The sequence below is a fragment of the Alosa alosa genome, chromosome 20, assembly GCF_017589495.1.
Source record: "Alosa alosa isolate M-15738 ecotype Scorff River chromosome 20, AALO_Geno_1.1, whole genome shotgun sequence".
Classification (NCBI taxonomy): Eukaryota; Metazoa; Chordata; class Actinopteri; order Clupeiformes; family Clupeidae; genus Alosa; species Alosa alosa.
The window spans coordinates 22,514,405-22,537,177 of record NC_063208.1 but is presented as its reverse complement, the minus strand read 5'-3'; the positions used below and the strand labels follow the sequence as shown (position 1 = coordinate 22,537,177).

Below are 22,773 nucleotides of genomic sequence, written 5' to 3'. Positions count from 1 at the left end.
AGTCTAGTGCCCTGTGAATAAACAGTGTTGACATCTGAGACCAGTAAATCTAAAGGCCTCATAATGAAAGTGAATGGAAGCTCTTCCTCTTCTGATATACTTTTACCAGATAAAGACGTTTGAACACAAATGCCATTTGTCACACACCTGCTCTGACATGAAAAATGCCAGGAACTGACAAGCTGATTACAATTACAATTAGAGGGGGTTAGCTGTAATAAAGATGGCTCAAAACCTGGCTAAAAACAATGGTTTTGTGGTTGAACTTGCATGCTGTATATATTTACAAGAGATGTTACAAGCAACCTGAAGGAGCCGCGAGAGCTAATAGCTCTAGGAGACAGAGCAATAATTATCCATCCTTGCTCATCAACAGTGGCAAATTGGTTTACAGGAATGGCGATGGGAATCGATGGACTAATTTGAGCACAATCAATAACAGACAGAGATGAAATACTATTATGATGGTCACATTAGAAAATATTAGCCACTTCCAATATGACTAATGCTAACATCTATTTCCTCGATTTCTCTGTGATGGGGAGCATGCAGGTACGTGTGTGAGAACACACAGAAGACAAAACACACATACTATGGTATAGTCCACAGCACAATAGAAAACTGAACACTGCATGCAATGCAAACAAAACACAACTAACTCACGCTGGACTTCTAACAGGTGCAAAGTGTTGGAGCTATGCATGTAGTTCACAATTAGTAACCCCACAACACAGTATTGTTTGAGTGGGAGATGAGAAAGCAACCTGTTTTAATGTGTGTACCAGCAACTATATGGCTCAGCAACAACTCTAGTGAAGATTCAGGACTTTGGGACATCAGAATGAGCTACATGAGAACACAACCCTGATATGACGGAGGCAGCCTTGGGTGGGGTGGGGGTGGGTGGGGCCCCTGGCAGAGAAGGGTGATAGAGTGGTTGGGTTGGTGGGCTTTAAAAAAAAAAAAAGACTCACCAAATTGTTGGCGGCTCCGATCCTTCCACCTCCAAGTAGTCGTACTTTTCCTCTGTCTGGAAGTCTGTAAAAATTACGGAAATGGTGTCTCCGGGATCAGCAAGTATGGTCCACGTACAGTCCGCATTATTGTAATATTCACTCGGGAAATTGGGACTTGATATGATGCCACTTGAACCCCTCAGAGTATCACCACATGTGTCCTCAGCTGTCAATCAAACATGGAAAAACTTCTGTTAGGAATCGGGATTCTACTACACAAACGTATACAGCAGGAAATGACAGCTGAGTCTTTTTGCTTTAGAGATGGCCACACAGTTATTCTGTGTTCCTTTGTATGTTTGTTTTTTGTATACATTCCATTTACATGTATACAGTCATTTACACTTACAGTGTCTAGGTCAGATTGGCTTTGAGGCTGTTACAACAGTCCACTGTTTTGCTGGTGAAATCCCTGCACTTTATGACATTTTCTCTATTTATATCAAATGACTTTTAAGTCATATTTCATTTTTTCTTTTATTTCTCCTCCCCCTGTGCAGTAATATGAAAACAGGGTTGCAAGTGGAATTGAGTCGCCAATTTTTCATTTATCCAGTACTCACTGGAGTTAGATGGAACTGACTTTCGGTATTTTCTCTTTTTTCACGTTATGGAGAGCTAGTGGCTTATTATGAAGCTCTCCAGAGCTAGAGGCCATCTCTCATCTGTGCCATCAGTTTTAATGGGCTCCACCAACATAAGGTTCATGTGAGGAAGACAAAAAAAAAGGTCCCAGCTGCATTTCCCAACAGACTTAGAGCTTAGCTCTTGTCTTATCTTTTTCAAAGTCTCCAATTCAACTCGAGAGAGCAATCTCAGTTTATTTCTTTATTTTCTTTTTGAATTTACAAGACTGAAATTTTCTTAGTAAATCATAATGAATTTCAGATTTTTGGATACATTATAATGTACAGATAAAGACACATGGACTAGTCTGTGCACACATGATAAATTATATACATATAATTTATACAACTCAGCATACGTCCATATGTACATACAGTCGCATGGCATTGTGCACAGTACCTGCGTGCATGTACATAGGACATATACCGTGAAAAAGTGTAAAGTGTTTCTCACAAGTGAGAATCACTTTAGTGTAAGACTTAGACATTGAACATTCAGTAACAGTAAACAGGAATAAACAGTATACAGACACACACAGAGTGTACAAACACACATGGGCATGGGCCATTACAGGGGTCATGCCCATGTGGTAAAGATTTGACAGTGGACATAAAATCTAGTCACAGAGGAATACAGTTATACACTCAATCATGCACAAGCACCCACAGGGCCACACACAATACCCACACAAACACACACGCTGTGCCAGTCTTTAACACCCAAACCTCCCACAAACACACAGTTTCATACAGCAAACTAAAACATTGTCACATTCCACCTCCTGCCAAGGCACACTCTCGATGACAGCTAACACTCGCATGCTTCTGCGTGAGTGGGAATATGAGCTAGGCTGGTTTGACTATGCACTCTCACTAGGTTAAAAAATAAAGTCCCCAAAAAGGAACAACTTTTGTAGTCGCAATCTCACAACATCAGTAAAATCAAGACACAGAATGTCTAATGTCACTTAGCACATGACGCGATTGACTCCTTAACATTTCCATTAGGTAAAATGAGTCAAGATGAGAACATTAAAAATAAATGGAGGGTAAAGTACAAGGGCTGATCGAACATTAATGTCCTTTGCACTCCTTTCTGGAGACTACTGCTTCCCTTTTGTTTACTGTACAGTGTAGCATACGACTACGTTCTCCTGACTTGAATTCCAAGGCAGTGTAACCAAGATGCCATTCAATCCTGACCAGTGTAAGAAACAGAACAGAAATCCTAACAGCATGCTTTGTTGACTTTGATGTTAATGCTAGAGGCACTAAATGCTACGCTAAAAGTCTAGAGCTGTGCGTTAAACATGATAGGACCATGCCTGTTATTGAGCGATGAACATTGAGTGGAGAGTATTTTATTGTGTGTACACAAATTGACACAACAGACAGAAGAGAAAAACGCTCCGAGCACTAATGGAATTGCTGATGTGCCATTTGGCTTCTTTTAGGAGGAATAACTCCCCCCCTCCCCAAAAAAAAAAAAAAAGCCTGTGCGACCGGTCAAGGCATTTAGCTGAGCCAAATGAAATGTGACAGCACTATCAAGTCACACACTCACATTATAATACATTGACTCTTAAGTGTTGTCCGGCTACTGATAGAGAAGAGGAGGAAGACAGTGATTTCACTCGCTCCGCCAGCTAGCTCTGCCCTGACATTAGCATTGTATTGCAACGGCACACGTCTGCTGGACTATGATAAATTCCCTTTAGGAAACATTCTTGTCAGTCATTTGTAAATCAATGCTGCATTTCCATGTTTTGGGTAGCGGCGGCTGAGCACCAGGAGGAGAGAGGGAGAGCTGGAGTACCAGGCTCAGCATTCCAGTAAAACCCTGAATAATAATCATCAAAAAGGCAGAGAGAGAGAGAACAAGAGGGGAAACATATTCGGCGGTTGGGTCGGATGGCCGAAAAATAAAAAGCTACCCGGCAAAATGTCAGCCAAGAGGCTGTGGCTGGTACGTGGGGAGCGGCAAACTTTAAGAGATGCCAGGGACACGAAGCACCTCAGCATAGGTTAACAGAGCCACACACACACAGTCACACACACACACACACACACACACACACACACACACACACATACACACACAGAGTAGCCTAGTTTTATGCCTTATCGACAGCAACATATGGCTTTGGAAAGTAAGTGCTTTAGGGGAGGAAACTAGGATGTGAGGCTTCCTTGGTTTAAACACACACGATGGCAGACTATGCGAATGTGTATGTATGTGTGTGTAGGTCTGTGTGCGTGTATGCGTTTATGCCTGTGTGTGTATGTGTGCATGCCAACAGTAACGGAGGGCCAAGGGCCTGTCATTGCTGTCACATAACAATCAAAAGCAGCCTCGGGGAAGGACTAGAGCACCACGCAGCAAGCCTAAGGTTCCTGTCTGTCACCCTACTGACACGTTAAACGATGGACCCCCTCAGGATGCACTCGCTGCAGGAAATGATAAGAATGGAATAAAAACTCATTTTGCTTTCGCCGTGTGCTTTGTATTATTCTTTTTTAGTTTCTGTGACAGACAGTGAGCGGATCACGATGCGAGAAGTCCTATTTATTTATTTACATTCTAATCCATAAGCGCCAGGCAAATTCAGTGGGGATTTTATGGAATGTTATCAGAGTAATTGCAGTGCTGTCCTCGAAATTAAATTACCAGTATCGGACAAAGAGGGACCCCTAAATTCATGCGAAGGAGTAATCAGTAAAGTGAGGAGGGGGTAGCTAGCAGATTGTACGTCAGGATCCATAAAATATGACTCTTTGCTAAATTGAAAAAAACCATTAGTGTTTTTTCACAAACAGTGATGGTAGGGGTTTGCAAGACATTATCTGAACAGTGCGACAGTGCAATTAGGGGGTGTGGCAGGAATTACTGAGAGAGAAAAATAAATGTTGGAATAGACAGACCAGAATAGATGTAATTACTATTATGGTGATCAATTTAGAAGAACAAAGTCACACAATTTACAATGAAAAGGGGGGTTGAAAAACAATGATTGCTATTATTGTGCAGCTTTGATTTAGTCATAGGTCTATTATAGTGTCAAGATCATCTGTAATAAGTGTTGTGTTCTTAAAACACAGCAGTCCTTATAGATGATTTTAAAATAATATGCTAACATGTTTTCACAGCCTATTGCCAATGTTAGTTCATCTTCAGCCATACTTATTTGACTATTTTTCACATTTACGTGTCAAGCTTTCTTCTGTAGCGATTCAGGCAGGACTTCTGTGTGTGTGTGTGTGTCTGGGGGGCCAAATGAGAGGTGAAATGGGCTGAAATGGCCAGGGTGATTGAGAGGCACTGATCAACGCTGGCAGGACTCGCCACTAATCCAGTCATCGGAAAGAAGGAGGGAGGATGAAAATTGGGCAGACGACCGAGAGCCCTGGAGATGTTTGACTGGAGAGGATGCATGTGTGTGCGTATGTGTGCGTTAGTGCCTGTGTGTGCATGGCTGTGTTTGAATCCCTCTTGAAGGAAGAGGGTTAGTGATCTGACTACTAATCAAGCACACTGCTATAAGGCTGAGCACTGGGAAGGCTAAGAGGGGGGATATTTATTTGTGGGGGGTGTGGAATGCTGTGTAAAAAAGGCCTCTGTGACATAGATGCAGTGCTGGTGCAGACTATGGGTGGGTGGGTGGGGGGTCCAGGAAAAAATAAGGCAGAGAGATCAAAGGCCCTCTGAATGTCTCTGGAGGAGAGGTGTCACAGTCCAGCACAATGGCTTGGCTTTGGATCTGACACACACACACACACACACACACACACACACACACACACACACACACACACACACACACACACACATATAGGATAGAGAGCCTTTATGACGGGATGGTTGCCTTGAAATCTTCGCCTGGCTTCGCCTGGTGGTGCCTCGAATTATGTCCGTTGCGGTGGGGGAACTCGACTGTGAGCCAGTGCCAGTGCCCACTGTCAGCGGAACCCTATCACACAGCCAACTGTTCCCGGATGTTCTCGATGACCAAGGTCACGGTCTGCATGACCACGGTCTGGTACATCCAGACCCTCCAGGAAACAAGAATCCTTATCAAAAACAACCATTAAGGGATCAATGTTTACTTGCCACCAGGCAAGACATGACTCCACTGCCAACCGCTGTGCAGTCATTGCGAAGGGTCTGTGTATGTGCCTCCCTCACACCACCAACACTTACCATCAATTCCAATCAGATATATGAAGCCAAAATCTGATATCAAATGGATCTACCTTTGATATTCCGGAGCATGTTTTTGTCTTAATGAACGTTTAGTAAATATTGCTCTCTCTTCTATTTAGCTTTTTTTTTATCAGTCATTAGCAATTATTGGCTGAGTGGCTGAAGTGTCTAGCCTTAAACAAGCATGGTATTGGAGCGGTTAACCTCAATTTAAGAGCTGATTTTACCAGATGCTGTTTATTTTACCAATAAACCCAGGCAGCTGTTCCCATCACTAATAAATTGTTGACATTTGGCCCAATTAAGAATTATTGAAGCAGTGGAGAAGTCTAAATGAGCTATAACTGGAAACAAACAAGGATGCAGCACACCGCACAGCTGTAGTTCTGACCAGTGGGGAGAGGTGCTGGCCGCTCCTCTGTGATCCTCGCAGCACAGAGGCCTCATGGGCTTGTGACATTCGGCTAAGGTTAATGTGCTCTCGTGATTTTTATGGATTGTTATTGACCATTGCTTCAGGTCAGTGTTGGAAAGGGTGGGGTGGGGGGAATAAATGTACTGTCATTGCAAAATCTTGTCCCTCAGATAGGAAGGGGTGTGTGTGGTGTGTGTGTGTGTGTGTGTGTGTGTGTGTGTGTGTGTGTGTGTGTGTGTGTGTGTGTGTGTGTGTGTTTCTGTGTGTGTGTGTGTGTCTCTGTGTTTTGTGTGTCTGTGTGTGTGTGTGTGTGTGTGTGTGTGTGTGTGTGTGTGTGTGTGTGTGTGTGTGTGTGTGTGTGTGTGTGTGTGTGTGTGTGTGTGTGTGTGAATGTGTATTTGTGGTTAGAGGGGGAAATGGGAACAGGAGTCAGTTCCCTGAGGCCAATTTGTCAAGCGTTATTCTATTATGGTGGGCATGAATATGTTTGTGTTTGTTCAGCGATTGTGTCCTCGCGGCACTAACTACATCTGTCTCTCAGCCCCACAGGAACGAGGTGAAATATGATCTGCTTTGCAGTAAAGTTTGTTGGAACATTTGCCTTCTTTGGGATGAAATATAAATAGAGAGAGAGAGAGAGAGAGAGAGAGAGAGAGAAAGAGGGAGAGAGAGAGAGAGAGGAGAGAGAGAGAGAGAGAGAGAGGAGAGAGAGAGAGAAGTTGTGGGATGAAGGAGAGTTGATTGCCTAGTCTCAGGTGGGTGCTCCACTGAGCATCTCTCCCTTCCTCAGACATCCTCAGACACCCCACCCCACCTCCACACCTTGCTCACTCCACCACCAGCCCCAAGTAAGTGTTGCTGTGCCTGTCTGCGGCGGAGGGGCTGCAAATGTCACCGCTGACAACTCAAACAAATGCTCACATGAAAACACATTTTTATGCTTGGTAGCTCGCTGGGACACAAACCCATTCCAACTTCTCTGGGGCGGTTCTGCCGCCACTACCTCTGGCAAATCAATGATTATGATGCAAGTTGCCAGAAAGTAGGAGAAAGTTGTGCACAGATGCACTCAAATGAGTTTGTGCTAAAGAAGTAGAGGTGTGCAGATAGGTGTGGTGAGTTTGGGCTGGTTTCCTTGTGCCCTTATGTGTGTGTGTCTACAGTATGTGTTTGTATGAGAGTATGACTAAAAATGTTTATATGAAAGATGTACTCTTTCATAGAACTTCTGAAAGAGCACTGCCTACTGTAGGCCCTTCAGACATTTTCAGCCACCAGAGTTTCAACCATACACACACACACACACACACATACTTTCTCTCTCTCTCTCTCTCTCTCTCTCTCTCTCTCTCACACACACACACACACACACACACACACACACACACTCACAAAAGCTTGAGAGCAGCACCTGAGCAGTCTGTGAAGCCTGTAGCCCCTGCGACAAACTGCCAGGCAGCACACAGTGGACGTCCGCTTACATCAATGTCAGCCTCCTGCGGGGGGAGCCATGGAGGAACAGCGATACAAATGTGAGGATAGGGACAGCAAGTCCAGGGCCAAATCGTCCACTCTCTAACCCCCCCAACCCCCCTCCCCCCTCTCGGCCACTCCATTCATCACATGGCTGCTTGGGGGATCTGCCACAAATGCTTCGTGTCAAAACAAAGCCGACCAAGACCGGACATAATGACTCCCAGAGCTGACCGGCACAGCCATGCATTAAAACTAGTGAGTGAACCAGTAGTGCCAGAGCGTGCGCGGGGAGGCCTACTAGCCATTTATTTCACGTAATAGGGGAATGCCGGGCTGGGCTGCTGCAATGATGGGAATGGGGAGTGGGGACTCTGTGGGTTTTGGCACAGCAGCAGGCTGTTAATGATGGGCCTTTTTTTTTTTTTTTTTGTCCCATCCTGACTGAGGACTGGGGGTTGAGGGGGGTAGAGGAGGTGGGTGGTTATGGAATCAGTTGCCCCATATTTCATAAGAGGGACTCTTTTTGTTTAGGGATTTTTCTCACCCTCAAGGCAGTGTCTGACTTAAAAAATATAGAGAGATAGAGAAAGAGAGAGAGAGAGAGAGAGAGAGAGAGAGAGCTGAAAGCTGAGTAATCACTCTGGAATAATTCCTAAATGAGGAAAAAGGGCTGGGCTCAGCAGGCTGGTGACGACTCTGGAAGAACACAGCATATGATACCAACACCCACCACCCAGCTCCACCCACCTCACCCCCACCCTCACCCCTGCCACGCCACCCCCCTGCCGTCGTAATGACATCAACAGTGCATAAACTATGCAATCAGGGGAAGCAGTGGCCTTGCGATTGATAATCAACAAACGCGACGCACGTAAAATTTTAATCGAGCAAATCCATTACGGACCACAACAGATTTTAAACACACACGCACACAGACACACGCAGCCTTACTAAGCCTCTCCCCAAAAAAAGGCAACCAAATCCCACATGTTCCTGTATCAGGGCTTGTTTGGGGGCAAAGTGAGGGCTGAGAATGTGTTGGCGGAATCCTGTCACGCTCGCTTCGCTTAGCATTCACGCTGAGAGCGCGCAGTGTCAGTCTGCTGAGTCGAAGCGGCCACGATGGGGAGATGTTGGTTGGAGGGGAGGACAAGAAGGGGGGGAAATGGAGAGTGGGTGGAGGGGTGGAGGGATGGAGGGATGGAGGCGAAGAGTCTCCTCCTGCAGGCACCAGTTAACTCCTCATTATCATATTGCGCACTTCAGTTGGTACTGGAGTTACCGATCCAGTGCAATTAAATGCTGGAGAGTCTCGGCACTTAGTTCAGATGACAGTAACGTTTGCTTTGCCAGTGGTCCTTAAGCCTGCAGGGGAGGGAGAGGGTGAGACAGAGAGAGAGATAGATAAATAAAGGAGGAGAGGGAGAGAGGGATGGGGGATGGAATACATATTTGCTCTTCCTCCTTCCTCTCCTTATTTTCCTATACCATAGTCAATTTGTTTAACCTTACCGCATTGATATTGATGATACGATTATCTTGGACCCGATTTGTTAAGGGAGTTTACAACACCTAGGTCACATTTTGTTTTTGCCACGTTATCCATCAGCGTTGGATGGATATTTGATGAGGTAAATCTGGTCAAACAGAAGCCTAATCAGTTTCCCTCGACCACTCCTCGCGAGACAACTGCACTTAATGACAACGGCCAACTCTGTCTACGATTTAACCCCTCATCAATCTCGAGGCTCCGTAAAAAGGAGAGAGGAAAAGGGAGGAGGAAAAAAAAAAGTGCTCCCCTTTCAACATCTGTTAATTAGCACACTTAATTACCGGCTTAGCCCTGGCCGTCAGGAGCAGAATCCATCCTGCAGTAAAGTAATTAAAAGATACAGCAAATATTCACCTCATGGAGCGAATGGGGTACCAGCCGAATAGGGCCATCGAAATAAAGGGCCGAGCCTTTTTGACGCCTGGAGGAAAGGTAGGTGTTATTCGTTAAGTAGACGACAAAAGAACAAGGTGTTAAATAAGACTCCTTAGAACCCTTAATAGCTGTAGTTAAATGAGCAGATTACATATTATAATCTGGACACGACGTGCTAAAAATGTCCACCGTTCTTTGGTCCCAAATGATTAATTGATTACAGATAGACAGATGACTTTAAATATCATTACGTTTAAAGGGCAATCTATAAAAATACCTACTGAAGTTTAATGTCAGGAAGGTGATTTGAAACAAAGTGGATCCAACATGTCTGCTGTTATCTTTTACTCCAAAATGGCCAACTCTACTAAATATGCAAAAATATGAGATGAAAAACAAGAATGACATTCAGGAAGGTTTAGGTTTACACATTTTTCAACATAATGGATGACAAAAATGTCACCTGGTAATTATCATCTTTGACTCAGATTTATGATTCTGCTTGGTCACAGTTCATGTCATATACAGTATACCCTGTTTGTCTGGCCTGCCATAATGCTGAGGTCAAGTAACTCAATCACGTAAGTAAATCTAAATCAATATCGAAATGGTCTTGACCATTATTTTTGGTCAGCAGACCCTAAATGAATACGTGTTCCCTGCCTTTTCAGGGTAAAACATATTGGCTGGATGATACTGCATGTAATTCTGTGGTAATAAAATGCCACCTTGATTCAGGCAAATCCTTCTCAAATTCTCTCTGACTCAACCGACAATCTCACCAATCATCTCCTTCCTGGGGGCGAGTGGTCTGCTCTAAATTGGGGGAGTGGGTGGAAGAGGAAGATGTGTGCTCATGGACAAGTAATAATGCTGTTGTTCAGCCCGGCTATCCATCCATCTGTCAGTTGAGGGCTGACAGGGTCTGTTGGTCACGGACGGAAAGCCGCGAGGATCACTCTGCACCGACCCCCAGGGCTAATGAGGAATAAAGAAATGAGGTCAGACGCGATTTTCTTGGGGAAGTCACGGCGTGATGGATGGCCACACGCTTGGGACCGGGGGTGTTTGACACACTGTTATCGAACTCACTAAATCACACAACACCAGTCGCCTAAAACCCTCCCAGGCCGAGCTGGCGACGGGATGATGACAGCGGTACATGTGTGGAGACAAAAAATAAGTTGACCGATAACATATTCACTGTCGTCAATCTAATCTACGTGAACTTGATGGACCACATTAAGTCGAAGTGAGTTTAAGACGTTACACCTCGAGCCGGATGAAACAAGCTGGTGGCGGCGAAGGAACAATGAAAACGAGGAGGCCTGACGGTGCCTCTCAAACGACAAGACCAATTACCAGGTGGAGTAGGACTCTAACAAGGCTGCAAATGACTGTACATCTCTAACGCAGGGTACTGCTGCAGTGGGAGCGTCTATCCAAATGCCTGGCACGAGTCACCTTGAACTCCTCTGACTGCGTTTGGCAGAAGTGATTCAAACAGATTCAAATTATGCTTGCAGACTGTGTGATTTCAATGCAGGTTCTTAATCCCACTGTTTCAACGACCTTGATGAGAGAGTATTGATAAAGTTTGTTGATGGATTTCAAGATCATTCTTAGTTGTTTTTTGTTAGTTTGTTTTGTTTTATTCTGTTTTGTTTTGACATTCCTTTGTTTGCGCGTGGGGCTTAGTGTGTTCATGGCAATGCATGTTTAGAACAGTGTCAGGCTTTGCCAAGCTAATCAGAGTTTGCATCTTTTATTACTACGCTTGTGTCATTATTGCCGGTACATCGGTCTAAATATGCTTTGATTAATGACATCGATAAGGGAAGGAGAAAAGGGAGCAGTTGGCGAACAAGTCTTTCTCGGGTGTGGTTACTATGTATCTGTTTGTTTATCCACATCTGTGTGCCGTGAACACAGCAAATAGTGTGATTCCAACATCTGCCTGTGTTCTCAGACACTTATCTCCATTGCTGCAGAAGACTGCGGTTGTGCGGTCATATGTGTAAGCAAAGGAGCACTTAAGAGGACAGTTTGTGTACTTGTGTTTGTGTATTCTGATGGCTCTCCTGCAAGCACCCACACACAAGCACAACTCACAAACATGTATTTTCTCTCTAATTAGCACTTTTGAATGTTATAATCATCTATACTCGATCTACAGTGTGAAATCAAGTGGCTCCCAATGGAGGAGAGAGCTATTGTTGTAATCCAAATAATCCCCCCCTCCCCCACCAAGTGTACAATACATAATTTAACTCTCATTTTATCGCCGGGAATGAGAATGTCTCTCTGACAGTGAGCGGCAGGTACATGCTCTAATGATTAGAATCAGCGGTAAGCCGCTGCAAAGCTCGGAGGCCGGTCGACGTGAGGAGGGGGGCATCAGTGCCGAGTCCGACTTTTTTTTTCGAGGTGCAGCTGTCAGCGCTCGGCGTGTGGAGCGGCGCAGCGCGACACGACATGCCAGTGTCGAGGCTTTATTCCATCAGTGCCAGGGGCTGTTTCCGAGGAGGAGCGGCCCACTCCATCTCGCAGTGGGGGGCTGCCGGCTGGAGCTATGGTGGAACAGCTGCCAAGGCTCAAGAAATATGGGCTGATATACTGTACGAGTACTGCAAGCAGTGTGTATGTGTGTGTGTGTGTGTGTGTGTGTGTGTGTGTGTGTGTGTCTGTGTGTATATTTACACATTCTGTGTAGGTGATATTGATAAATGTCTACAGGTAGCCCTTGAAAAACTGTGTGTGTGTCTATATATGTGTGTGTGTGTGTGTGTGTGGGTGTATATCTGTGTGTGTGTCCAAATGTGTGTGTGTGTGTGTGTGGGTGGGTGTATATCTGTGTGTGTGTCCAAATGTGTGTGTGTGTGTGTGTGTGTACTGTATGTTTTATGTATGATTGAATTCTACAAATGCCTGCATTCAGCTTTTCCGTTAATTAATCACTGGTTTCTGTAAATGTGCATTTGAGTACATTGCGTACATGTCTGCGTGTATAATATGAGGGTGCACGAGAGACACAGACACAGACAGTGGAGCAAGGGAGTGAGGGAGTGAGGGGAGAGGTACCATGCAAGCGTGTTGAGGGAGGAGGGAGAGAGAGAGAGCAGCAGCAGCAGCATCTGTCATGACTGGCCAAGCACTCATCCAATTAGTTTCTCTTTCTAGAAATCAACAGCCGAGGCTCTGCACGGGTCAAACCCTGTCAACAGCAAATATGAGCGCCTTTAATTGTAAGCGTGCGGGGGGGGTCTGGAGCCACAGCCACAACTAGGGCAACTGGCCAGGCGTGAGCGCTGGCACAAAAACACAAAATGGCCGCAGCAGCACAAAAAACTACTACTGTGTATCCGTCCAAAACAGCTCAGAATTCGCTCAACAGGATTTTTTATTTTACTCAGACCAGAGAGGATCCACACTGCAAAAGTGTGTGCACCGCAGGGAGCGGGATGTGGTCAACGGTGAAGAAGACGTGCCGTTGTGTTTTCGTGTCACGCTGTACAGTGCAGCAGCAGTCGTGATGCAAAGTGCCATGTCAGGCTCCGTGTGAAAACAGCTTGTGACAGTCACAGGCGCCTCTTGAGCTCTTCTGCCTGCTTTGCCCCCCACCCACCCCTCTCTGCCCTACTGCTGATGTTTTCTTAACCCCGTAAGTGTGTGCCCCCCCCATACCCCCCTGCCCCCACCCCCACAGTGCATTCTTTACCTGCCAAAACAGGACAGTTCTGTCCTTTTATCTATGCCTGCTGTTACCGTAGGCAGGGCTTAATTTGAGCCGGAACACGCCAGAACATGTTCCGCACACCCCGACATTGATCCGAACCTTTTTTATTGATCCGCCAATCTATAGTCAATATAAAAATAAATCGCCTAAACGAAAAATAAATAAAACTGTTTTTGTAGTGTTCAATGTTGATATCTTTCTTATTAGTCTTTAGAAATTGGGAAAGACTGAACAGGATACAACAAGCTAATCAAAGATTTGAAAGTGCTTTATCCACAATATTGGTCACAGGAGGGTGACGCGCTGTTCAGGGAGAGAGAAGTTGAGACTGCCAGCAGTTTTGCATCGATAGCCCCTCGAATGTCATCAGGGGGCTCACCATCTCCTCCCCATTTGCCTTGTCGGCCCCCGCCTTGCCCGGGTTCAACCCCTTCTTACGTGAGGTCATGGATTTCTAAAGGACATAGGTGTAGAGAAAGAAGCAGGGGGTAATGGAGGCCGGGGTCTGGATGCTGCATGGACCATTTTGGACAAGTAGGCCTAGGCTACGGTAGGGAAGAAATCAAGGCTCCACGCCTGTATCTAGTTGATCAATGATTATTGGGTGTGGGTGGTCATTATTGCAATATATAGCATACTTGTGCCGAAAGTTTGAGGTTATTAGCCCCTTGTTGGACTGTTTTGTTGGTTCTGTATCCCTGTTTTCCTGTTTTCCCGTGTGTGTGTGTGTTGGCACTTGTGTGTGTTTGTGTGTGTGCACGTGCTGTGTCATATTATGTGTCTGTTCTGATGTGTTTTGATTGGGGGGAGGTGTCCGGGGGGGGGGGGAATAGGGGTTCAGATAGGTATTCAGATGTGTCAATCAGAAATTACTAATCATTCCACGCTGTATCTAGTTGATTATTGATTACTGGGTGGTCATTATAGCAAAATAGCATATATAGATTAGCCTATATGATTTTTTGGATCATTGCTGAGGCTTTTTTACATTTTACACCATGCAGTGCAGTGTGTTGCAAGTTCTGAAGTTAATAAACATTGCCCTGGTGTACACACCGCGTTGTTTAGTTTTTTTTTAGTCAGAGCTATGTACGCAGGTTTTTTTGTTGTTGGTCCGTAACCTCAAATCCCTGTCTTGAGTCGCCGGATTCACCCCGCCTTTGCGCTACAGCACCTCCCACAAATTAAGCACTGACCGTAGGTGACCCCCACCAACCCCCTGCTATCCTACTGAGTCCTAGGTTCTGTACACCTTATGGCCGGTCATGCATAAATACACTGTCACACACACACGTCCGCACACATGGACGGATTATGAACTTTCGGGCCCCTGGGCCGAGATGTATTAAGGGCCCCCCACTAATTGTCGCATATGTGGAAGGGGGGTTTGGGGGTCCTCCCTCAGAAATGTTTTAATTTGTTTGATGTGATTTCCTGTATTCTGGTGCATTTTGGGGATGGCCAATCCTAAATTCAATAGCCTACATGCTGATGTGTTGATATATTCCATGCAAAGGCTTGGGCTTCAGGGCCCCCTGACCCCTTGGGCCCCTGGGCCTGGGCCCGGTAGGCCCGTGCAGTAATCCATCCCTGCCCGCACACACACACGCACACACACACGCACACACACACACACACACACACACACACACACACACACACACACACGTAAACACACTCTGCTCTCTGCATGTGTCCTGTGCCTGTCGGATCACATCTCCAGCTCTCCACCGCTGAGCTACATCCCCACATATTAAAAGATCCTTTGACATGAAAGGGCTGTCTGTCATAGTGGTAGGGGAGCCTGTGCATTTGCGCGCGTGTGTTCTCTGGTGCCTGTTTCTCTATTAAAGCACTGGCATTTATTTTTTGGAGCTGAGAAAACAGTCAGCCACTGAGTGTGGTTTGTAATGCTTTTTTATCTATTGGTATTTGAAGGTGCCAATGGTCTGGCGTTACTCCAATGATCTGGGAATATTAACAGATATGGCTTGACAGGTAATGAAATACAGTCGAGACTGATGAATCTCCGCTAGAATTAGAATACTGGCTCATGACATAAAAGGCGTTCATGACAGACTCGGTGATCAAGTGCGGCCGGGATCATTTCTCCCTAAAAAGATAACGCGGGGCCACTGTGCCTGTGTTGTGAAATTGAATTTCTGAATGCGAAAAAGTGGCAGAGAGAAAGAGCCGTGGAAACAGAGAGGTGGAGGGAGGGAGGGGAGACAAAGGGACGGAGAAGCCGGGGACACAGACAAAGACAAATAAACAAAGATAACACACAAACACACACACACATGCTCACTTAAGGCCAAATGCACACAGACATGTTGTTTTCCCACAGCAAGGTTACATGACCACAAATCCCTTCTAGAACACCCCCATTGCCCCCTCTCTCTCTCTCTCTCTGTCTCTTTCTCTCTGTTTTTCCTTTTCTCCCTCTTACTGTATATCCCCCTCTCTCTCCCTCTCTCTCGTTCTCTCTCACTATGGTCTAGGTGCTTGGGAGTACAGTGACAAGCTGGCTCTGTTTTCTCGCTATTCCACGGCCTATTCTCCGAATCTCATGTCTCCCAACACACACCCCCCTCCCCCCCGCCCCCAAACGATCCCAGCAGCCAGCCCCCTTTTGTTCCCACAAATGTGTGGGTCCAGGAGATATATGCCTCGCCGTCTGTTCCTGGCACTCGCTCCGGTCGCTCCTTCCCTGAAGATGTTGAGGGCGGGTCTCGCCTGTTGTTCCTCTCGGAGGGCGCCGACTGGCAAGCTGTTTGCCTCCCCGTCACCTTCGAGGTGATTTGCTTTGTGTCTTATCGCTTGGCACGCCGTCCGTCTAGGGAAGGTATGGCAGGGAAGTGGCGGTGACACAAACTGGAGACAACAGAGGGACGGCGCCATGTTGTGGTGTGTGTGTGTGTGTGTGTGTGTGTGTGAGTGTGAGTGTGAGTGTGTGTCTGAGAGGGCTGTCGAAGTGGCACTGTTTCAAGAATACCATTGAGCCAATTTCACAATTGCTTTAATCCCCACCACTAAATGCTATAGTGTCCCTTCCTTCACACATTTGTCAGTAGCAGTTCTGCAGCGCGATTCATGTGTACTGAGCCTCACCCATGGTCCGATTCATCATTAGCCACGTTTACATGGACACTTTTAATCTGATTAGAAATGGAATAACGGCTCAATCGGAATAGAAATTCTCATATAAACACCTCAATCGGAATAAAAATGCCTGATCCGATTAAAATCGGTGGTGTAGTCCGTTCCTTTTCCGATTGAACAGTCATGTATATGGTCAATCGGATTGTCTGCTGTATCTTCAAGGAAAAGTAGGCAGCAACGGCTATTCCGATCAAAGATTCTAAAGCGCTTGAGAGCATCTGATCGGAATAGAACGTACCCCATGTAAACAGATGGCACGATTTTTTAATTGGAATAGTTTAATCGGAATGACAAAAAAAAACTGTCCATGTAAATGTGGCTACTGTCTGCATGAAGTTGGCATGATTCCACTTATGGTTGACATGCAGTATATAAGACATAAAGACATAACATGTTCAAGTAAAGTACTAAGACATGACATGAAACACAGATACCTGACTACACTCTAATGGTCACCTTTCTCTTTTCTCTCTCTCTCTCTCTCTCTCTCTCTGTGCTCAAATATCTTGAATCAGGTGACTTGTGAGTTTCTGTCTATAGCCAGACATTATTTCCCAGCCTCCAGCTGCCACATCAATCGCTGGACTCATATCAGAGAACATGTCTCTCCAACACTGGCTTTCATTATGGCCTTTCTTTCATTTCTGTTTCTATCTTTTTTCCCCTTTCCTTTCTTTTCTTTTTTCTGCCCATCCCCTCGTGATTCCTTTTGACTATGCTGTGCAGAGAATATACCTGCCAAGCTGACACCGCCGATGTCTGATAGGGGCTCCAATAAACTGTCAAAGCACACAGGTCCAACTTTTTGATGGCCAACTCGGCAATTAGTGTCAAAGCAAAAGAACCTGGGCCCAACTATTTTTTTCAAATATTTCTTTCTCTTTTTTTTCTATTCTACTGGCTCTTAATTTATCTTCCATTTTGCAAATAAATCTTTGGGACTGAAAATCCCACCCGGTCAGAGTGTGTGAGTGTCGATACCAGGAAAGCTAACTAACGCTGACCGGCTTAATGGGTCTCGGCTCTTTGGGCTGCTTACGTGGGGACCAGGGGGGGTGGGATGGCGTCATAAAAGGCCACATCAAACGCTGCCCTCTGACGCTGGATTACGAGCACAGTGCAGATTGTCTTCGGCGTCTGTGGCACGCACAGAGTTCCATTGTGCAGCACACTTTGGAAAATCAATACTTTTATAAACCGTAATCTGCATCAAAAGCTCATTAATGTTTAATCATCACTGAGGCAGTCATGCATATGCTTTTATTAGTTTGCGATCCGTACCCTGTCCTTTCAGGTGTGACACCATATTAGCATACCTACGTACAGTATGTGCCAGGCAATGCTAGAGTATAAATCCCTCATCAGGACTGGGTGCCAATCACCAACGTGTGGGCTCTTACAGCAAACCACAACATGACGGATGGTGCAGGACAAATGCAGGCACAGAATGAGCTGAATGTGCAGTATTCAGAATGACCTAAGAGCTAATTATATACATCAAAATAGTGATTTCAACAACTTTCTCTCTGTGTTCTGTAAGTGTGTACACACTACACACACACTGTCTTTTTGAAAATGTGTGTGTGTGTGTGTGTGTGTGTGTGTGTGCTGGCACTTCTCCTAAGGGGCCAATGCCTAAATCCTTTTACTTCTCACAGCAGGTCTTTGTAAAAGAAAGGAAAACCCTATTGCAGAGAAAACTAGGCTAGCTTTGTTTATGAAGTAGTGGAGATATGAGTTCACGCCATTCTGTGTGCTGTGTGCTATTTTCCCCAGTATTTTAATACAGGGAGTTTGCTCAAATTCTCTACACATTTTATTCTATACACAAGCTTGATAGATTCCACAGACATGATTACACACTATATCTCTCTATATGGCTCTAGCCGTAATCTATGCAACGATACCCTTGACCCCGTTATTTTTGAATGTTCTAACTTGGTAGAAAGACTTGCTGAAGAGCTCCCCGATAAAGTAAAAGGGGAAACCAATGACTACAGTGTCATTGGTTGGCCACCGTGCGATATGGCTTGGCAGTCACTTCCACAATGGCCCGATAAGGAGTGAGTAATGCATTATTTCAGTGGTGGTAAATGGCAATGGGATAAAAGAGACAAATGGAATGCTGAATTGGTTCGGCTGATGCTTTGGAATTCGGAGACAGTCACTCTGGGTGAATGACAAATGGCAATTAAGACCGATGACTGGAATGAATATTAAATATACACATTTGAGAGATGGCAACCGGGTAGGGCTTCAACAAAGGCGGGCGAGTGAGACTGTTCAGGGATGAAAAAAAAAGCTATGAATAAGTGAGAAATCTTGAATAAGAAGCCTTTTGTATGTGGTTTTGTCTCGGGTCTCGGCGAGTACCCAGGTTATCTCCAGGGAGTGAAAAGAGCGAGAGATGGACTGATAACCTGAGAGTTCAGTCATTCTTGATTCAACTATATCACCATAGGGTCTGCATAACAGATGGACTAGAATGACTGAAAGCACACGTGTCATATTTAAATAATAAGGAAGCTATAGAGACTCAATGAACTGAGACAAAAAAACTTTGACTTGCAAGTGGGCCCTTAGCACCAATAACCATTAATTTGTCTCTCTTCTTCATCTTGCTTTCCCCGGGGCTTTGTCATAGACTGTACAATCTATTATGATGGATGAGGTATGTATCTAAAGTTCATTTTACAACTGTGCCATATTCTTTTGATAATAATTGTGCTAAATCACAGAAAATGTGTGTGGAAAAAATGTCTACCGATCATTCTAACTAATTGTTATGCCTTATAATGTGCAGCAGAGCACACAACTTAACAAAATGTGTCAGACAGGTCAGTCTATTCTATTCTATTCTATTCCATGAAATTATATCATTGGTTTGAAAAAAGCTGTCCTATTGGTATTCAAACATGGTGATCCTAGGCGCTCTGGGAAATGGAGACCAATACCAAGCCATTCCAAACCTCCCCATGTGAAATTAGTGCATTAAACCAAATATAAGGCATACAATCATTCTAAATGCTGATTTTGGAGAAACATGGGCATTTGGAAATGGGAGGCATACAGGGACACTGCTAATAATCTACACTCCAATGGAGACAGACTATGTTGTCCTTAACCAAAATTGAACCCAATTTTCTTTGGAAAAGAAGGAAAATTAGGCCATATGTCAGACAAGATGCAGAAATGTCACCCATAGCAGAACTATGCCCTGGCACCCATAGCAGAACTATGCCCTGCATGTGTCCTATTTACACATGTTCACTCAATTTTAAATAAGATACCAGCCCTCCCATTGTGAGGAAAGCAAAACATTTTAATGGTATGCTCTTTTGCCACTAAATTAAGCACAGCAAATTATCACTCCAACTGGGAGACCCAGATTCAGAAGTCTTACATTGAATATGCTTGATTCATGCCTTTGAACAGGGCACCCTGCGGCTTCGCAAACATTAGCGTCTGGGCAGATAAAGGCGGACGTAAACGCATGTGATCCGACGTTGACCCTTAAAATAAGCGCTGCCCTGGCTGCAACGCAAACCTGGACCTCAAGTCACGACACCAGCAGAAGTTTTCTCCAGTTACCAGCTACCAGTTACTGTCTGTGTCTTTGCCCAGTGTCCCCATCAAAGAGCATTTAGCTGGGGACCTGACTAGCAGCCACGACAGCCATGCTAAGAATGGAGTCCCATGGTAGTCATTTAGTGGTACTACTGCCAAGACATCAATAGTAAAAATGTTAGTGTTAGCAGGGGCTGAATATCATTATCTGTGTTTATTTATTTATCTTTTATAAGTTCAATCCAGGGAGGGGGGCCCTCATTAATAATACAAGGGCTTTTTATGCTTTTCCTTCATATCTGCATTAGGTTGATGTGGGGTCTTTGACATTAATCATAAAGACACTCTCTGCCAAGCTAATCATTTTGGCATTTTGTTTTTCGGACATATTTTATTTAAAGGCTCATTTGTAAGTCAAATAACAAAAAATATGTATATGTTTTGCAATTATTGTAGCTTGTGGCACATTCAGAGGTAGTTGTGTGCTGATAATGTTTAATATTTATGCAGGCTTTAATATTGGAAAAATAGCAAATTAATATTTAATGACAAATTAACTGTGACTCCTCAGATTTGCGTCATAGTGTAATAAAAAAGATTGCACACACAATTGTGAAAAAAGATCATTCTTAAAAACCCAGTTCTCTCCATTCCAGCTTTTGAGGGCATTTATTTTTTTGCACTTTACTTTGAGCCTATCTCCCAAATTTCCGTCAGAGTAGACTTCAACAGTTTCCTACATCCTGTGAAACTCCTGATAGTGCCTTTTTCCGTCTGTCCCTCCTTCTCTCTCTCTCTCTCTCTCTCAGAAAAAGAAGCTAAGGGAGCCAATCCATCAATGAAAATCCAACAAACTTTCAGAGTGATCTTTTCCTGGCTGAGCACTGTAGCGAGCGGCGTGCCACAGCTCAGCACTGCACTTCAAGCGGCTCCTCAGGTCACTTGGTGACAGGCAGGACTGCAGACTGAGAAAAGTGTGGCCAGGTGGGGCATTAAACTGTCCCCGACCGTCACCCAGCGGTAGTCTACAGGAGCGGAAGTCTGCCTGCCGGATCACTGACCCGCTCGGAAATTTGTAGAATCAGGGAGTTAGGAGCATGGTAGGAATGGCTTTTGACTTTAGGGAAGCACACTTATGAGTGAGAGGACTGGAAAATCGAAGGGTTGACAGCATCAATTTGACTGTGCACAGCCACTTTTTCAGTTCTGAGTAGCTTACTTATATATCATATGAAAGCACAATGCCCCTTCTGGTCAACTCCGAAGTTTTGACCCAATGAACTCTTCTGGCAGTGAGCCGCGGTCGGGGAACAAACTTTCCCGGCTTTGTCCTGAACATCCTCTTCCATTTGGAACCAGCATGAGGGATGCAGCTTACATCAGCATTGTTCTGCACTAAGTGCAACCCCGGAGATCCACAATTGACTACATTGTTCATGACAGCATGTTGTGGATGACAGGGCCAGCTTATCGGGACACAAGAGGGAATCCATACTCAATGCAACCGCTATTCAATTACAGAGAGCGTACACTTGAAGTGCATGTACAGTAGTGAAGAAAAGGAATCTCAATTTCATTACAGCACAACAATGAGCACAACACTATTCTTCTGCTGAACTGGCCTTAATGTGGGTTTTCGGATGCCAAGGCTTTGCTACATGTGGGCTACTGTTAGACCAGGCAGTTGGATCTGTGTCCTGAGTGGTACCACCATACATTTGAATAAGACAAGCATCTATCCTCATTACCCAGGCCTCGGGGAGAGCTCCGGCTGGCTATCACCATGGATACCGAGACCTAAAGTAATTGCCTCATATAGTGCCGTTCTACAGCAGCCGGTGTTACACGCTACCGCATCGGAGGTGGTGTTGGTGTTTGGGGTGTAATGGCAATTTGTTCAACCAAAACACACCCAAATCATCCAGGCTCTGTCAAAGAACACAGAGGATTGGAAGGATGACAAAATAAAAAGGAAGCGGATATGTGCTCTATGTGAGAGGAAGGCTTTGAGTGAGTATTTGTTTCTGAAGTAAGATCAAGGCTCTGACAGTGCCCCCAATGTTTCTATTATTAACTGTCCTCAATATAATGTCTCACAGTCGTTAAGGTCTTACTTAAAAATAGATCAAATAGCATTAAAAGCTTCACAGGATGGAAAATGGGTTCAGGTAGACATTGAATTATTCATGGGTGACTCGCACTCTGTCCAAACAAAACTAAGACGACATGCCAACACTTACATTAAAGACCTGACAAACATCCTGTCAGGGTTTTTTCTCCACCTTGCCTCCAAACCTCACAAGACCCCTTAAGAGCATTCACAGATCTACTTCCATTCTAATAGATGCAGATTTGACTTTATTTAAGTGTTATTTGTTTATATGTATGTGGCTACAACACCACAGCAGTGTGCTGAAATGACGTGCCAGTCGAGCCACGTAACCTCTAGAATGACCTGCCCTGTATCAGCTGGGAAATAAAAAGCAAATAAAGTTAAATGTCAAGTTCGAGTGCATGAGCACAACATTGCGATCTGGACTAAAAAAAAGGCACAACTGTTTGCACAAGCTTTAAGCTTACCAAACAGAGCTAAAGGTAACATATGCTGTGTGCTTTTTCTCAAAATAGAGTTTGAATAAACCAGAAT

At 44.8% G+C, this 22,773-nt stretch overlaps 1 protein-coding gene across 1 annotated transcript in view; it reads right to left on the bottom strand.

Moving 5' to 3' along the window:
• The window catches only part of csmd3b (CUB and Sushi multiple domains 3b), a 388,634-nt gene that overhangs the window by 244,912 nt on the left and 120,949 nt on the right, over positions 1-22,773 (bottom strand). The window contains 1 exon segment of the mRNA XM_048229290.1: positions 975-1,182. Within this exon segment, the coding sequence (XP_048085247.1) occupies positions 975-1,182 (208 nt within the window).